The sequence below is a fragment of the Enhydra lutris genome, unplaced genomic scaffold, assembly GCF_002288905.1.
Source record: "Enhydra lutris kenyoni isolate GAN:26980312 unplaced genomic scaffold, ASM228890v2 scaffoldscaffold107, whole genome shotgun sequence".
Taxonomy (NCBI): domain Eukaryota; kingdom Metazoa; phylum Chordata; class Mammalia; order Carnivora; family Mustelidae; genus Enhydra; species Enhydra lutris.
In genome coordinates, this window is record NW_019154191.1 from 865,291 (window position 1) to 883,183 (window position 17,893).

Genomic DNA, 17,893 nt, shown 5'->3' on the forward strand with positions numbered 1-17,893 from the left:
TATATTTAAAAGTAAAATCATAATTATCTTAATTTTTGCTTACTAATAATTAAGTGTTGTTATTTTAGGTACCTATTTAGTTTTAATAACATTTTATGCAACATCCATTTGTTATTCTAATGGCCAGAACTCTTAAAGATTCTATGTTTACAAAAATTCCTTTTGTATTTTTCTTATAAGACTTGGATTGGGAATCGAAGAAGGAAATATCGTTTAATGGGGATTGAAGTTCCGCCTCCAAGAGGAGGCCCTGCTGATTTCTCTGAGCAGCCTGAGTCTGGTTCTTTGTCTGCACTCACATCAGGAGAGGAAGCTGGTCCTGAAGTAGGAGAAGATAATGAAAGAAATGATGAAGTATCCATCTGTTTATCTGAAGGAAGCTCTCAAGGTATTTCATATGCTGCACTTCCTAATAGTAGCTTTTGTAAATTTGTTGGATTTTTAACTTGCTTTCAGCTAATTGCATTTCACATCTAAAGTCTTCAAAACTTTTGTTTTAACATTTGAAAAGAAATTGATTTATTTTGACTATATATTTTTTAAAGATTTTATTTATTTATTTGACAGAGAGAAAGAGATCACAAGTAGGCAGAGAGGCAGGCAGAGAGAGGGGGAAGCAAGCTCCCTGTTGAGCAGAGAGCCTGTTTCGGAGCTCGATCCCAGGACACTGGGATCATGACCTGAGCGGAGGGCAGAGGCTTAACCCACTGAGCCACGCAGGCGCCCCTTGATTATGTATTTATATATACACACTTACATAATGAAATGATTACTACAGTCAAACTAATTAATACATCCATTCCTCACATAGTTACCATTTATGTATATGGTGAGAGCACCTGAAATCTACTCTCTTAGCAAATTTCTAGTATACAATATTGAATTGTTTATTATAATAATCATGCTGTACATTAAATCTCTAGACTTATCCATCCTACGTAATTGCAAATCTGTATCCTTTGGCCAAATTCCCCCATTTCCTGACCTCCCCACCATGGTAACTATCATTCTGTTCTCTGCTTCTCTTTGGCTTTCTAAGAGTCCACGTATAAGTGAGATTGTGCAGTATTTTTAGTTCTGTGCCTGGTTTATTTCCTCTAACATAATGTCCTCCAGGTTTGTCCATGCATTGAGAATGACAGGATCTCCTTTATTTAAGACTGAATAAATTCCTGTGTGTGTGTGTGTGTTTATATATGTATATATTATATATTCATATATATAATTCATATATATCTATTTCTCAATTTCTTTATCCATTTATCTGTCAACAGATACTTAGGTTGCTTCCATATTTTGGGTAATATAAATAATGTTGCAAGAAATGTGAGAGCACAGATATATCTTTGAGGTACTAATTGTATTTCTTTTGTTTATATATCCAGAAAAGTGATTACTGGATCACATGGTAGTTGTATCTTTAGGTTTTTGAGGAACCCCCATACTGTTTTCCATAATGGCTGTGCCAATTTGCATTCAGACCAATGGTGTACAAGGGTTCCCTTTGCTCTCTATCCTCACCAACACCCATTTTTTTAATCTTTTTTTTATTTTTAATGCCTCCACCTAAAGAGCCTCATTGAGTCATCACAATACTTATCTACCACAATGATGATCTCTCACATTTAGAAATGTTGGTTTTTGCAACAGTCATCACAATACTTATCTACCACAATGATGATCTCTCACATTTAGAAATGTTGGTTTTTGCAACAATCCATAATTATAATTAAGTACATGATTGTTTTTATTTTATTGAAATTCTAATCAATTTATGTTAGAACATCATCAATGTATTGTAATAAGAGGGTATGGTATAATGTGATTAACATCAGGGTAAGAGGCAACCTGGGTGAAAGTTCTAGATCTTTCACTAGATGATTATGTGACTTGAGGCAAAACATTTAATTCATGGGGCCTTAGTTCCACATCTGTAAACTAAGGAAAATAGGCTGGATCATCTTTATAACAGTGCTCAGTGTTTCCCTAGTGAGAATTGAAATAATAACATGCACTTTTTCAATGAACACTTTTATTGAGGTTTAATTTACATATCATAAAATTCATCTATTGTCAATGTAGAATCCCATAAATTTTAGTAAGTTTTATAGAGTTGTGGATTATCACCATCACTAAAATCCAACTTTAGAATATTTTTATCACTTCAAAAAATTTGAGCCCATTTGTAATCAACCCTCATTTCTACATCCAAACCCAGGCAACCACAGATCTACTTTCTGAATATTTCATATGAAAGGAATCATACAATATATAGCCTTTTTGCAACTGAGAGAAAGAAAAAGAATCTTGCACTGACCCATTTTGTTTAATATACTTATCAGAATATTAACAACATATTTTCCAGTTTAATTTTTGCCTTTTAAATTTGATTATGGATGTCAGAACTTTTGTTTATAATATTTATGTTGCCAAATATATCAATCTTTTTCTTTATGGTTTCTGACTTCAGTGTCATGATTACATTTTACCACGATGGAATATGTTAACATACCCCCATGTTTGCATCTTATATTCTCATGGTTTCATTTTTACAACTTGATATTTATTTGGTGTAGAATTCATTTTATTTCAAGATATGTGAGAAAAACCCTAATTTTATTTTTCCAAATGGTTAACCAGTTGCCCTTACACTGTTTCTTAAATAATCCAGCATTTTCCCAGTGAGTTTAATTGTAGCTTTTTTTCAAGTATTATATACATATACACATATATGTATACATATACATCTTGGGTTTCCTATTATGTTACATTGATCTAATTATTTATAACTGTGGCTTTATAAAATATCTAAGTATCTGGTAGTGATCTGATTACTCTTCTTAGCTCTTGTAGCACCAGATTCTTCTAGATTGACATTAGAATTGCTTAGTCATACCTTTCCCCAATCCCTCTCCCCCAAAATCATTTTAAGATTTTTTTATTGATACTGCATTAAGTGGGTAGTAAAATATGGAAAGATAAATTCAGTTTTGCATATGTTAAGTTTTAGATGACATTAGGACTTCCATGTGGAGCTGTTCAGCAGACTCATGGATAATGTGGGTCTGAAACCCAGAAGAGGAGTTAAGACATGAAAAGAAATATAGGAACCACCCACATTGAGGCAAAAAAAAAAAAAAAAAAAGCCTAGCCATAGAAATAGAAAATATAGTTAAGTGAGAAAATGGAAAATTAAAAAAAGAAGATGTATAAGAGCTGTGTGTTGAGAAATATCCAGATTTGGGGGCTAGAGAAGAAAAGGGAGCCATCAAAAGAATATTCAGATATAGGAGAATGAGGATGTTATGTTATTATTAAAATCAAAGAAAGAGATTTCAGAAGAAAGAAATATCATTATCTTGGTCATCTCTTGGAAGATGAATAGAAATTTCTCTCTTATGAGGCATCTAAAAATGGCAAAATACATATAAGTGGACAATATAATGGTACCAGAAGATGAGAGACAGGGATATGAGGAGTTGTTCATTGAATATAAAGTTACAATTTTACAACTATAGTATAACTGTTAGACGACAGTTCCTATAGTTGGCAATAAGGGGTTATAGACTTAAAAAACTTGTTAAAAGGGTAAATCATATTGTGTTCTTAACACAAAAAAAAGGACACAGGAAAACTTCTGGAGGTGATGGATATGTTTATTACCTGGATTGTGGTGATGGTAACATGAGTGTATTCACATGTCCAAACTCACCAAATTGTATATATTAATTATGTGTACTTGTTGTATGCCAATTATAACTTAATAAAGAAGAAAAATGAAAATAAAATTTTAAAAAGAATGAGAACCCATTGAATTGGGTGATTAAGGGATTCTTTCAAAAAACAATGTGTGTTGCAAGTTAGAAGCCAACAGATTGCAATAGGTTGAGTAATGAATGGCATATAAAAGCTCTTAGTATTGCCAGGGCCATATATTTTAATACCAAGTGTTTAAAAATTTTCGTGAATGTTCAGTTGTTTCCTTTCTCTCTCTCTCTCTTTCTTTCTCTCTCTCTCTCTCTCTTCCCTCCCTCCCTCTGTCTCTCTCACTGTCTTTGCTGTTGGTATTGACGAAGATGATAACACAGAATTTGGTGTACAGGAAAACTGTGAAGTAGGAAAAAAAGAGAGGCTATTTCATCATTTCCAAATCCCTCATTTATAATCTAATTGGTCCATTAAACCATTTTTATCTTCTATTAGTCTTTACTAAATTATATGTGCCTGGGAATACTTGAGTATTTTCAGTGATTTATGAATGGATCATTAGAGAATGATGGCTGGCAACTATTTGTAAGATTATGGGGTTTTGTGTTTTTCCGTGAGTGGGTGGGAGAGCTATGAAGAAATATTCTGATTGAAGTAAATTACATAAGCCCCTAAAGGGGAATTTCAACCTAAGACTTCTACTTCCCCACTTAAAAAGGAATTTTAAAAAATCAGTAGTTAATGGGGGAAAAGTGAGTTAATTTTAAGGTTGCTAATGGACCACTGCTCCTACACTGCCATCCTTTGTCATTTAATAGTGTGTTCTCTAGGTGGCTGGCATAGCAATCAAGACCTAATAAGAAAAAGGAGAGAGAGAAGTTAATATATGAATCAAAAAATACTTGATAGGAAGTGAGATTGCCTAGAATTCCTTTCAGTGGCTTATTTTTTACAGCTGCATAATAACTTTTTCATTCTCATCAGAAGTTGGAGCAGAAAAGTATAAAAGAGTCTTAAAATACAAAAAGAGCCCTTTTTGGTACTATTTCCAATGAGTTCTGTACTATTTTCTTTCTCATTTTGCTGATGGAGAATGCTAATCTCATTGATTTAGCTGTGTGATTCTTTTGTGATGATTAAGTGAATTGTATCATGTGGCCTAGACTAATATCATAACTTTAAGATATGCTAACCATATTCTTTTTCAGTTATGAACATGTAGTTAAATGTGTTTACTTTGAGATTTCCATTAGCTACATCTGAGATATATGGAGACAAAATAGAGTTGTTGCCCATACTATTTCAAAATTCTAACAACTTGAAACACAGTCCTTTATAATATAGCTGTTGCTTCAAGAAAATTAATCTTCTAAATAAGAAAAAGAAAAATATCTTTAAAGCAGGAACATTTTACATGGTAAAAATCAGTTTAAAATTGTGTTAAATTTTTCTAGGAAAAAAACTCTACATGCTGAAAGAAGGATTTTTTAAATATATTTTTAATTTTTTAAGTTTTGTTTTGTTTTGTTTTTTTGATTTTATTTATTTATTTGACAGGATGAGAGAGATCACATAGGTAGAGACGCAGGCAGAGAAGGAGGAGGAAGTAGGTTCCCTGCTGAGCAGAGAGCCCAATGAGGGGCTCTGGGGCTAGATCTCAGGACCCTGAGATCATGACCTGAGCCGGAGGCAGAGGCTTAACCCACTGAGCCACCCAGGTGCCCCAAAGCATTATATTTTTAAAATACAGTAAAAGGCAAGTTTAGCCCAAATCACCAAAAAGTGTTGCCATCTTTTAGCAGTTTCAGTTCCATTTCTTCTTTCCTGAGAAACAGGTACTTCCCTGATACAAGTTTCTGACTTACCTCTAAACTTCCACCTTCTGTCTCCCACCTTCACTTCTTCCATTTCATTTTCCTTTCCCTGTGTGGAAATAAAGAGAAAGGAGATGTGGTAAAGCTGCCTGGCTTCACCCCTCACACGACTGCAAACTCCAGCAAAAGTAATAGATGACTCAGCTCTTTAATGTAAAATTCTCTGTCTCTGCTAAAATACATGCAGGGCTGAGCAATTTTAAAGATTCTTACTATCCTAAGAATCAAACTGTTTAAAGTATGAGAGTAATTAACATCTATAATGTTAAATTTTATAGCAAAGTCTCTTTTCATGTGTGTGGGTTTATATGGCTGTGCATATAAAGTATAGTTTAGCAGGTACTCAGTTTAAGTATATGACTACTATAGAGTGCCCTCTAGAGTTTTTACTGATAATAACTTTACTTATTTATTTTCCAATTTGCGGAGTTGCTTTTCCTGAGGAATAAGCGACATATTGACTGTGTTTATCCTTCAAACTTGCAGTAATGTGGAAGCTATCTGCAAGCAAAAGAAAACATGCCTTATTCAGCTGTATCACATCATACATTTTTATTTTAGAAATCCTCAAAATAATTTTTATTTACATCTAATAAAATAATCAAACCCTGCATATATATATTGCCAGTAAAGCATAAATGTATATAGTTTTGAGCAAGTAGGAACAGAAATATAAAGCAAACCCATAAGGAATGATACCAGTAATGATCTTATTGATGAGCACTGTAACATCTATTCTGAGAACATTAGTCCTAGTATCAGCTCTGCAGCTAAACCTGTTAACAACCCACCCTTCATTTAATTTAGTTGCTGATTACATAGGTTTTGAAATTCCTGTGATTTGAAATGTCTAAATAATGAATAAAGTCTCCTCCATCTAGGAATCATTTTTTTATTAAAAAAATAAATTGAATTTATGGTGTTCAATAGAGGCAGCGAAAGTATTTCACAAAATACAACATCCATTCATGATAAAAACCCTCAACAAAGTAGGTGTAGAGGCAATATACCTCAACAAAATAGAAGCCATATATGAAAAATCCACAGGTAATTCCATCCTCAATGGGGAAAAACTGAGAGCTTTTTCTCTACAGTTAGGAACAAGACAGAGATGTCCCCTCTCACTACTGTTATTTAACATAGTGCTGGAAGTCCTAGCCATAGCAATCAGAAAACAAAAGAAATAAAAGTAATATAACTTGGCAAGGAAGAAGTCACACTTTGACTATTTGCAGATGGCATGATATTCTGTATAGAAAACCTAAAAGCCTCCACAAAAAAAAAAAAAAAAAAAAATGGAAAAAAAAAAAAAAAAAAAAAAGAAAAATCCAGGAAAAAAAAAAAAAAAAAAAAAAACTGCTAGAACAGATACAGGAATTCAGTGAAGTTGCAGGACACAAAATCAACATACAGAAATCTGTTGCATTTCTATACAGCAATAAAGAAGCAGCAAAAAAAGAAATCAAAGAACAAATCCTTTATAAAATTGCACCAAAAATCATGAGATACCTAAGAGTAAACCTAACCAAAGAGGTAAAATATCTGCACTCTGAAAACTATAGAGCATTCATGTAAGAAATTGAAAATGACACAAAGAAATGGACATCCCATGCTCATAGATTGGAAGAAAAAAATATTGTTAAGATGTCTATACTACCCCAAACAATCTACACATTTAATGCAATCCCTATCAAAATACCAACAGCATTTTTCACAGAGCTAGAATGAACAATCCTAACATTTGTACAGAACTACAAAAGATTATTATAGCTAAAGAAATCCTGAAAAAGAAAAGCAAAGCTGGAGGCATCACCATTCTGGGCTATATTACAAAGCTGTATTGATCAAAATGGTGTGGTGCTGCCGCAGAAATAGACATGTAGGCCAATAGAACAGAATAGAAAACCCAGAAATGAACCCACAACTGTATATCAATTAATCTTTGACAAAGCAGGAGAGACTATCCAATGAGAAAAATTCTCTTCCCCAAATGGTGGTGGGAAAACTGGACAACTACATGCAAAATACAACATACACAAAATTAATCCAAAATGGATGAAGGACCTAAATGTGAGACCTGAAACCATAAAAATCCTAGAAGTGAACACAGGCACTAATTTCTTTGACACTGGCTGCAGTATCTTCTTTCTAGATATGTCTCCTGAGGCAAAGGAAACAAAGAAAAACAAACTATCAGGACAACATCAAAATAAGATGTTTCTGCACAGTGGAGGAAACAATCAACAAAACTAAAAGGCACACTATGGAATGGCAGAAGATATTTGCAAGTGACATATCCAATAAAGGTTAGTATCCAAAATATATAAAGAACTTATAAAACTAAACACCCAAAAAGTGAATAGCCCGATTAAAAATGGGCAGAAGAGGCAAATTGACATTCTTCCAATGAAGGCATACAGATGGCCAAGAAACACATGAAAGATGCTCAACATCACTCATCATCAGGAAAATGCAAATCAAAACTACAAGTTATCACCTCACACCTGTCAGAATGACTGAAATAAAAAACGCAAGAAACAAGTAGTCCTGGGAGCGACATGAAGAAAAATTAACCTTGTGCACTCTTGGTGGGAATGCAAACTGATCACCCACTGTGGAAAACAGTAGAGAAGTTTCTCAAAAATTAAAATTGAACTACCCTATAATCCAGTAATGGTACTACTAGGTATATACCAAAAAAGTACAAAAACACTAATTTGAAGTGATACATGCACCCTTATGTTTACTGCAGCATTATTTACAAGAGCCAAACTATGGAAGCGGCCCAAGCACCTGTCGATAGATAAGTGGATAAAGAAGATGTGGTATATACATATACAACTGGTTGTTATTCAGCCATAAAATAAAGTGAAACTTTACCATTTGCAATGACATGGATGGAGGTAGAAAGTATTATGCTAAGCAAAATAAGTTAGAGAAAGACAAATACCATATGATCAGTCATATGTGGAGTTTAAGAAACAAAACAAATAAGCAAAGGGAATAAAAAATGAGAAAGAGGCAAACTAAGAAACAGACTATTTTTTTAAAAGATTTTATTTATTTATTTGACAGAGTGAGATCACAAGTAGGCAGGGAGGCAAGCAGAGAGAGAGAGGAGGAAGCAGGCTCCCTGCCAAGCAGAGAGCCCGATGCAGGACTCGATCCCAGGACCCTGAGATCATGACCTGAGCTGAAGGCAGAGGCTTAACCCCCTGAGCCACCCAGGTGCCCAGAAATAGACTCTTAACTATAGAGATCAAACTGATGGTTACCAATAGGGAGGTGAGGTAGATGGGTGGAATAGGTGATGGGGTTTAAGGAGTACACCTGTTGCGGTTAAGCAGTGGGTGTTGTAAGGAATTGTTGAATCGCTATATTGTATGCCCAAACCTAATATTTAAATTCCAATTTAAATAAAAATGTGAAAATCACTAACTTGATAAATAAATAAATTGAATTTATGGTGGACTTTGCATTAAAATTTTGGTAAAGTTTTGCTGTATATCTTAAACCTAATTCTTTATGTCCTCATGTGAGTTCCTCCATTAGTTGTTTTTTTTTTTTTTTTTTTCCCAGTTAATGCTCCAGGCTCATACAGGGCACCTCTATACATCTTTCCATGGGAAGGAATGTGTCTGGAAAAATCTTAGGAAGACTGATAAATATTTTTGTTCTGTCTTTTAAAAAGATTTTTATTTATCTATTTGAGAGAGTTAGAGCGAGAGGGATCACAGAGGGAGAGGGAGAAGCAGACTCGCTGCTGAGTGGGGAGCCCAATATTGGGCTAGATCCCAGGACTTGAGCCAAAGGCAGATGCTTAACTGACTGAGCCACCCAGGCACTCCTTTCTTCTGCTTTCTTTTTTTTTTTTAATTTCATTTTATTTTTTTATGTGACAGAGAGAGAGATCACAAGTAGGCAGAGAGGCAGGCAGAGAGAGAGGGGAAAGCAGGCTCCCGGCTGAGCAGAGAGCCCAATGTGGGGCTCGATCCTAGGACCCTGAGATCATGACCTGAGCCGAAGGCAGTGGCTTAACCCACTGAGCCACCCAGGCGCCCCCTTTCTTCTGCTTTCTATGATGAAATAAAACATCAGCTACCAAGAGGCAGACAACTTCAACTAGTGTTTAAATAATCTCAATGACATGACTGTGCATAAAGAAGAGAGAAACATTACTGTCTTACTTTACTAAGGAGTAGAATGATGTAGGGGTAATCTAAGAGAGGGCTTTATTTGGTAGACAGCCTATGCTGTGAACTAGCCACTTCTCCTAGCTCAACACAGAGAGTTTTTAAAAGACTTGTTTCTCTGAATTAATTTTTCTTAGTTTAATTTTTTTACATTTTTAGAATATTGAATTTTTTTATTTTACTTAAAACCAATTAATCAACATATATTGTATTAGTTTCAGAGGTAGAGTTTAATGATTCATCAGTTGCATATAACACCCAGTGCTCATCACATCATGTGCCCTCCTTAATGCTCATCACCCAGTTACCGCATCCCCCCAACCCCTTTCCCTCCAGCAACCCCCAATTTATTTCCTATAGTTAAGAGTCTCTTATGGTTTGTCTCCCTTTTGATCATAAAAGGAATACATGTTCATTACAGAAAATATATGAAAATACAGTAAGAAGTTTTGACATAATCCTACCTCTCAGCAATAACTATTCTTAAAATAGGAGCAGGTGAATATTTTTGCCAGTGTTTTCTCCTTGCATATATGCAGGGGTATGTGTGTGTGTATGTATGTGTATTCACATACACTTGCTTTTTCAAAAAATTGGAAATGTACTATATTTATAGTTTTATATCATGTATTCGAAAATTGCTTTTATCATTTTTTCTTATTACAACCAGCGATACAAATTCATTGTAAAAATATTTCAATATAAGTAAGCAAATTGAAAAAATAAGAAGTATCGAAATAAGTAAAATTAGACCAAAGGAAAAAATAAAATTGCCTGTAATTCCATCCAAAAATAATAATGTCAATATTTTGGTCTAAATAATATCAGTCTTTTCATTGTAGATGAAAATGTACACTTTTTTTCTTTTATAAAATTAAGATCATAGGGATGTCTTTGTGGCTCAGTTAAACAACCAACTCTTGGTTTTGGCTCAGGTCATGAACTCAGGGTCATGAGATGGAGCGCTCACATTTGCACTCACATCCTCTCTATAAATAAATAAATAAATAAATAAATAAGATCATGGTGTACCTACATAGTAGGTTTTGTTACCTTCATTTGTTCACTTAACAGTAGATGGTGAATATTTTCCTTACTATCAACTCTTCTTGCCCTTCATTTTTATAGTATTTATTGAAAGAATAGGTCCTAAATGAAACAATCATCCATTCTTAAGCATATAGACTGCTTCAATTTTTTCTTCCAATTATAAACAGCACAATAGAAGCTATCCTTGTATTTGTACCTATCCATACTTATTTCCTAGAAGGCACTGTTAGAAGTACAACTGCTTATCAAAGCATATATGATATAAATTTATCATTTGTGTCTTTTTATTTATTTATTTATTTATTTATTTATTTGTAAAGATTTTATTTATTTATTTGACAGAGTGAGAGAGCACAAGCAGGGGTGGTGGCAGAGGAAGAGGGAGAAGCCAGTTCCCCACTGAGGTGGGAGCCCAATGTGAGGCTTAATCCCAGGACCCTGGGATTATGACCTGAGCTGAAGGCAGAGGCTTAACTGACTGAGCCACCCAGGCACCCCGATTTGTGTCTTTTTAAAATAAAGAAATTATTTAAGTGATCTTGAGAGAAGCACTCTCAATAAAGTTTTGAGGAATGAAAAATGAAATCACAGCATTTTTTTTCCATAGAAGAGTCCAGTGAAGTTCCAAATGAGGCAAGGGTTCATAAGGAGGAGGACCACCATGCAGTATCTGCAGATAATGTGGTATGTACATTTTAAAATTCTTTCTTCATGATGGGTTCTTTCCTACATGATGGATTTCAAGGATATGTTTCCAGTTGGTAATAATATCAGTGTTATCGTAATTATATCCTTCTCCACTTCACAAGCCAAAACAAAGCTGTCATCAATGAAATTATATATCTTTGAGGGTTAAAGAAATGAAATTTAAAGCCCTGTCATTTCTGCCGCAATTTTTTTGACTGAAGAGATTTGCGAATATAAAAACCCAAACTTACTACATATAGACATTTTATACATATGTTATTTTTCTTTAATACATTTAGCAAAGAACAGAATTAAGGCTGAGGTTAGACTGCAATAATGAAAGAAGGCTTAGTTCTAAGACTTGTGTCTGATTCAGATACACTTGCCTCCATCAGAAAGGATGAATACACTTGACTCTCATTCAGAGTTCTCTGTTCAGACCATATCTGTCTTTACTATGTTTGGAACATTCTCTTCTTTCTAGTTGAATTAGACTCTCTTAGTCTTAAAAATTGCACTGATGGAAGAAAGACAATATTAACACACTGAATAACAGGCAGATACAGGGTATATGTGGATTTAACTGGGCTTTGTGAAAATGTAAACATTATTGGTATATAGAAATGTTTTCTAAGCAGCTGTTTTAGCAGCATCTGTTTGTATCCTGACTTCATCAAGTAATACAGAAATCAAGATAATATTAAAGTCAAACATAAAGGCAAAAGCCATTTTGTGTTTTCTTGCAAAGTGATTTTTGCTTGATTGTGGTCTTTTAAAAAATGGTCCCTATAATGGATTTTTCTGTTACAAAATAGGTGTAACTTCATTTCTGGTTTCTATTACAAACATTATTTATAGAACACTATAATTCTTCCATATCTCCTTAGTAGAAGTTGAACACACAAATTACAGTTTTGCTCTTTTTTGTTAAGCAACAACAATTTATAACAGTATTTTCCACATGCAGAATATAGTTTAGGATTACATTTTACTGATTTCAGTCCTTATTTCAGTTGATGTCTGACCCTACTAACACAACTCAATAGACATATAGGAAAACAAACTGATTTTAATGAAATGTTTTCATTAGATAGCTGGTAATAATTATTTCCACAATTAGTTGTGTTAATATTCTCAAATTCCATGAAGTAATAATCTTCTCTGCTCTAGAATTGAGTTACACTAAACAAGTTATATACAATTATTTACAAACTAAACCCTTTTTTCTTCTGTAAACACATGCTCATTTTTAGTCTGAATTTCTCTGCATTGGATCTCCCCTCAGCAGACATTTGGAAATAATAAATGAAATAATTGCATGGAATGACCCAACTCATTTAGGCATCTAATTTTAAAAAAAAATTCACTTTTAGAGACAGAACTTCAGACTGTCAAAGGCCCATCTCCTCGGCCTGTAACTTTGAATGCCCACAATTATTCATAGATGGCAAATCACAAAAACATTTAAGACTGATTTATATGCAAAAATCTATAGAGTGGCCTTTGGAGCTTTCTTCCCTGGATTACTTACCTCTTTTTCTCCAGAACTGATCCAAACAGAGAATCTAAAAAAATTTTTTAGAAAGTATCAAATTAGGTCTAATGAAAGCTGACATAATGAAACCCCAAGTTTATAGTGATTTTAATTTAAAAAAATTAGATTCATCTCCAATCAGCAATAGAAATCAATTTCATTGCAACTATCCTCTTGACTCGGAAGCCTGTAGGTCACACATCCTGTTATGGTTACATATCCTCATAGGCAATGTGTTAAGTATGATCATTCCAGGTGTGTTTGGGACTTTTGAAATATTGTTATTCAAATTCCAATGAATTAGCATACAGTATAATATTAGTTTCATGTGTACAATATAATAATTCAATACTTCCATGCAATACCAGTGCTCAAATATTTAGAGCTCATTTTGGTTTTGCTTTTGCTTTTTTAAAAAAACAATGTTCTATGATTAGAGAACTTTCTTTGCCCCCATGGTTGGGAGTTTACTGGTCGTTCTTCACATCAGCAGTAAGCTGTTTTGTTGACTCTTTTGACAGATATTTAATTAGTACCTACTGTGTGCAAAATACTGTACGAACTATGTTGCACCTTAATTATAACATAATGACACTTTAGGATCTCTCTCTCTCTCCCTTTTACTGTTCAGTGAAGGAAGAAAATCACCAGTTTATTTTTATTATTATATCATAAATGTCTGCTTTCAATTTGTCTAGCATTAAATAAGTGACTTAGAAAACTGCATTTGACTTTGGAATGCATGTCACATATTGATATTTTACATTAGAAATTGTAAAGATGTACATGGTAATTAAAAAACAGAACAATGCAACAAAGTAGGTATGGTTAGCATTAGAAAGACTCCTCTTAAAGAAAGGGAGTTTCCTGTCACTGGAGGGTGCTATTTAAGCAGAATTCAAATGCCTCTTGTTTTTCAGAAACATTGTGAGAGATTTTTCTATTTTAAATAGTTTTATAATAATTTCCTAGTTAATAAACAGTCATCAGTTAAAGATAGCAAAAAGTGGCTCAGACATACACTGTATATAACACTGAAGAACCAGTTATCAGAGTTTATTCTGGATAACTTAGACAAGACAACCCCATCATTAAAACTAAACATTGAATGTTTATGTACTATACATTGTTGGATATAGTGTTGATGATCAGATATGTATTTATGAAAACTTCTCTACTTGTGTTACAGAAAATAGAAATTATTGATGATGAAGAAAGTGACATGATAAGTAATTCTGAAGTTGAACAAGTCAATTCTCTCTTGGATTATAAGGTGAAAGTAATTTCAAATTCTGAATTCATTAAAAGAAGGTACTAAATGAGGCAGACTTTTATATTGCCTATGTACTAGATTATTTCACTTTCAATTTTTTTAAATAAGTTAAAGTGGGGCTCCCTATTGACTTCTCAGGCGCTTGGATACCAGTTAGGATATGGACATTTTAATTAATTCTGGCTGGTTTAGTGGTTATTGTTTTAAGCGAAGAGCTTGATGAGTGGGAGTAGGTATTGACAGTGTACATCAAGGTAAGGCAGGACATAATGGTGGTTAATGTGAAATTTATGACAGTGGCCTTAAAGCTAGTGTTTACTTTTAAATGGTGGTAAAGGGGAGATTTTTTTCCAGTGGCCCTTGCTAATTTTATCTTGAATTGCAAATTTTGAAGATAATTTTTAGGGAACCAGTTTCAGAAGTTTAAAAACAATTCCCAAAGCAAATGCCAAATGAATATAAAGAGAAGTGATATTTTCTTAAATTCACTGGTACCTAAACTGAAAGGCTTACTTTGAGAGAGTGCCATACGTAACTTTATGAAATTTTGACATGAGCTATCTGTCTATATCAATATGTTTTCTGCATAGATATGTAGTTGTTTTCCTTTGTTAGTCAATATCCTATCTTACTAGGTAACCTCGGGCCTCTGAAATTTTGGCCAAACAATCATTCTGTCCATACAGAGGAGTCCTTTGGTAGAAAACTTTAAGTGTTCAAAGCAGAGATTAATAATCTTAAAATGCTAACAGAAAATAACATTTAATCAGAAAAGATAATAGCTGTCATTTTCTCAAAACTCTTTTCAATTTTACTATAATTGAAAGTTATGTCATTCAACAGATTGTTTCCTAAATGTTTATAGCATGTCAGACTTTATAATATTGAATATTATCATCAGAAGGCAATTATCTTTTGAAATTTATTCCATAAGTGCTTAAAGAGCACAGCATAATCCTGTATTTAAACTGTATTTCTGACTAATAAAATTATAAGATTGTTTCTGAACTACAAGAGATCATTCTAATCTCTCCTACATAGTCATAAAATATTTCCAAATGCCCAGTTCAGGTTTAAAAGTGCTCTGTGCCACTTGGCACAGGATATGGAAACTACAGAGGAGAGGACTGGATTGCACAGCTGTTAAGTATTCTCCTCTTAGCACTCTCAAAAAGGTCAAATGGGGCTGGGCTCAGAACAAAGGATACATTGGAGAACCTTAAACTTCTGGAGTGCCACTTGAGAAGGTTTGGAGCTAAAGACCAGGGTAGGGTAGAGTATCTAACCCAGGAATGCTAGTTAACATTTTTATTGAACTCTACAGGACATTTAATGATCCTGTGTTTTCCATGTGGTAAATGATGCGGGAACAAGAAGTCCTTAACTACCCTATTAGGAATGTCTTCGACAACACATCACCACCTACGTAAATTTATTTTTTAACTCTAAAAAATTAACAATTATATAGAAATATATTTTTCATAATCATTATTAAAAACAATTCACCTCATCTGTGAATTGCATTGCCTTAATTCTAAAGTCAGGACAAATTAGTGAAAGAAACAGAGTGGCAGACTAGGAGACTCCTGTGCCTACCTCTTCCCTCAGACACACCTAGGCAATACTACATCTATGCAACTAACTTTGAAAAAAAGATGAACACTAGCAGAAGAGACATTCCACAGCTAGTCATAGAGAGAAAGCCACATCGAAAAGGGTAAAGAGGGGCATTTGGGAACCAAACTCTGTGTGACTAAACACAAACAAGAGGGACATCACAACTACAGAGAAGTGAGAGACTCAGACCCCACACAGGGCACCACCACACATACTAGGAAGACAATACCCCTTAATGTCTGACTTTGAAAACTAGCAGACTTTAACTCTGAGAGCTTTAAAAATCAGTAAGCTTGATGCCAGGAAACCTGGAGGTTCCTGGGAAACCGAGTACCTACCCATAAAGAACCACATATTAGTAATATAAATGAGCCCAGGACATAGCATAGAAACAGCAGTTTGAAAAGTGGCTGGGTTATAGATGAAAGAGATTTATTGGGTCATCTTAGACCATGTGCCAGAAGGGCAAGGATCAAATTTCTACAAGAACAAAAGTGTAAGCTGCCACCTGTTTCTTTCCCTCCCCCAGTGTAAAAAGCCAAAGGCTTAAAACAACAATTTCTAACACTCTCCATCTTCCTTGTCAGCACCAAATGCTTCACGCTGGAATTCCCCTGTGGACCAACTACACCCAACCTACCTGCCATGGCAGGCACAACTTCCAAAGCTGCTCCTGCCCAACCACACCTGTTATGCAGCTTAGGCCCAGACCAGTGTCACTCCAAAGTGACCCCCGTCCTGGGGAGGTGTAACAAACCCACACACCAGGCACCCACAGTTCTGTAGCCAGGCCTCTTATCTGCATGTACAGGGACTGAGCCCTACACTTCTGTGCAGTTTTGGCAAAGAGGCTAATAGCATGTTGCTAGGATGTATAATGGGCCCGCCCACCAACTGCTCCTACCTGGCCTCAGCCCAGACTCTCAAAAGTGTGTTTACAGAGGCCCACAGAAGTAGGCCTTTGAAGCTATCTGGGCTGAAGGTAAACATGGCTCAGCCACAAGAGAAGGGTACATACAGCCCACACAGGGGACACCTGTGGGACACCTGGTTCTGGTGACAGGTGAACACTGTGCTATAGGGCACCACAGGACCTCTTCTACAGAAGACCACCATTTTCAAGATCAGAAGATGTAGCTGACCTACCTAACACATAGAAACAAACACAGAGAGTTAGACGAAATGAGGAGACAGAGAAATATGTCCCAAATGAAAGAACAAGACAAAAATCACAGTAAAAGAGTGAAATGAAACAAAGATGAGCAATATGCCTGATAAAGAGTTCAAAGTAAAGGTTATAAAGGTACTCAGAAGACTTGAGAAAAGAGTGGATAAACCCAGTGAGAACTTCCAAAAAGAGAGAGAGAATATAAACAAGAATGAGTCAGAGCTCAAGAATTCAATAACTCACATGAAAAATACACTAGAGGAAATTAACAGCAGATTAGAGAATGCAGAAAAATGGATCAGGGATCTGGAAGACAAGATAATGGGAAGTAACCAATTTGAACATCAAAAAGCAGAAAAAATAATGGAAGAGAATAGGTTAATAAAATTAATAAAACAATACAATGCTATCAATCATAATAACATCCACATTATAGAAATCCCAGAAGAGAGAAAGAAAAGGCCAAAAAAATCTATTTGAAAAAAATAATAGCTGGAAACTTCCTTAACCTGGGGAAGGAAACAGAAATCCAGATGCAAGAAGTAAAAAGAGCCCCAACAAGATGAACCCAAGGAGGGCTACACCAAGACACATAATTAAAATGGCTAAATGTAATGATAGAGAGAATTTAAAAGCAACAAAAGAAAACGGTTACAAGCAAAGGCTATTAGCTAATTTTTCACCAGAAACATAGCAGGCCAGAAGGGATTGGCATGATATATTCAAAGTGAAAAAAGGAAAAAAAATACAACTTAGAATAACCTACCCAGCAAGGTTATCATTCAGAAT

General features: G+C 34.6%; 1 protein-coding gene across 1 annotated transcript in view; it reads left to right on the top strand.

The window, feature by feature from the left end:
* The window catches only part of LOC111139441 (highly divergent homeobox), a 187,556-nt gene that overhangs the window by 157,285 nt on the left and 12,378 nt on the right, over positions 1-17,893 (top strand). Inside the window, exons 4-6 of the mRNA XM_022491690.1 lie at positions 181-388; positions 11,433-11,509; positions 14,236-14,319. Coding sequence (XP_022347398.1) covers positions 181-388; positions 11,433-11,509; positions 14,236-14,319 — 369 coding nt within the window. The remainder of the gene's footprint in view (positions 1-180; positions 389-11,432; positions 11,510-14,235; positions 14,320-17,893) is intronic.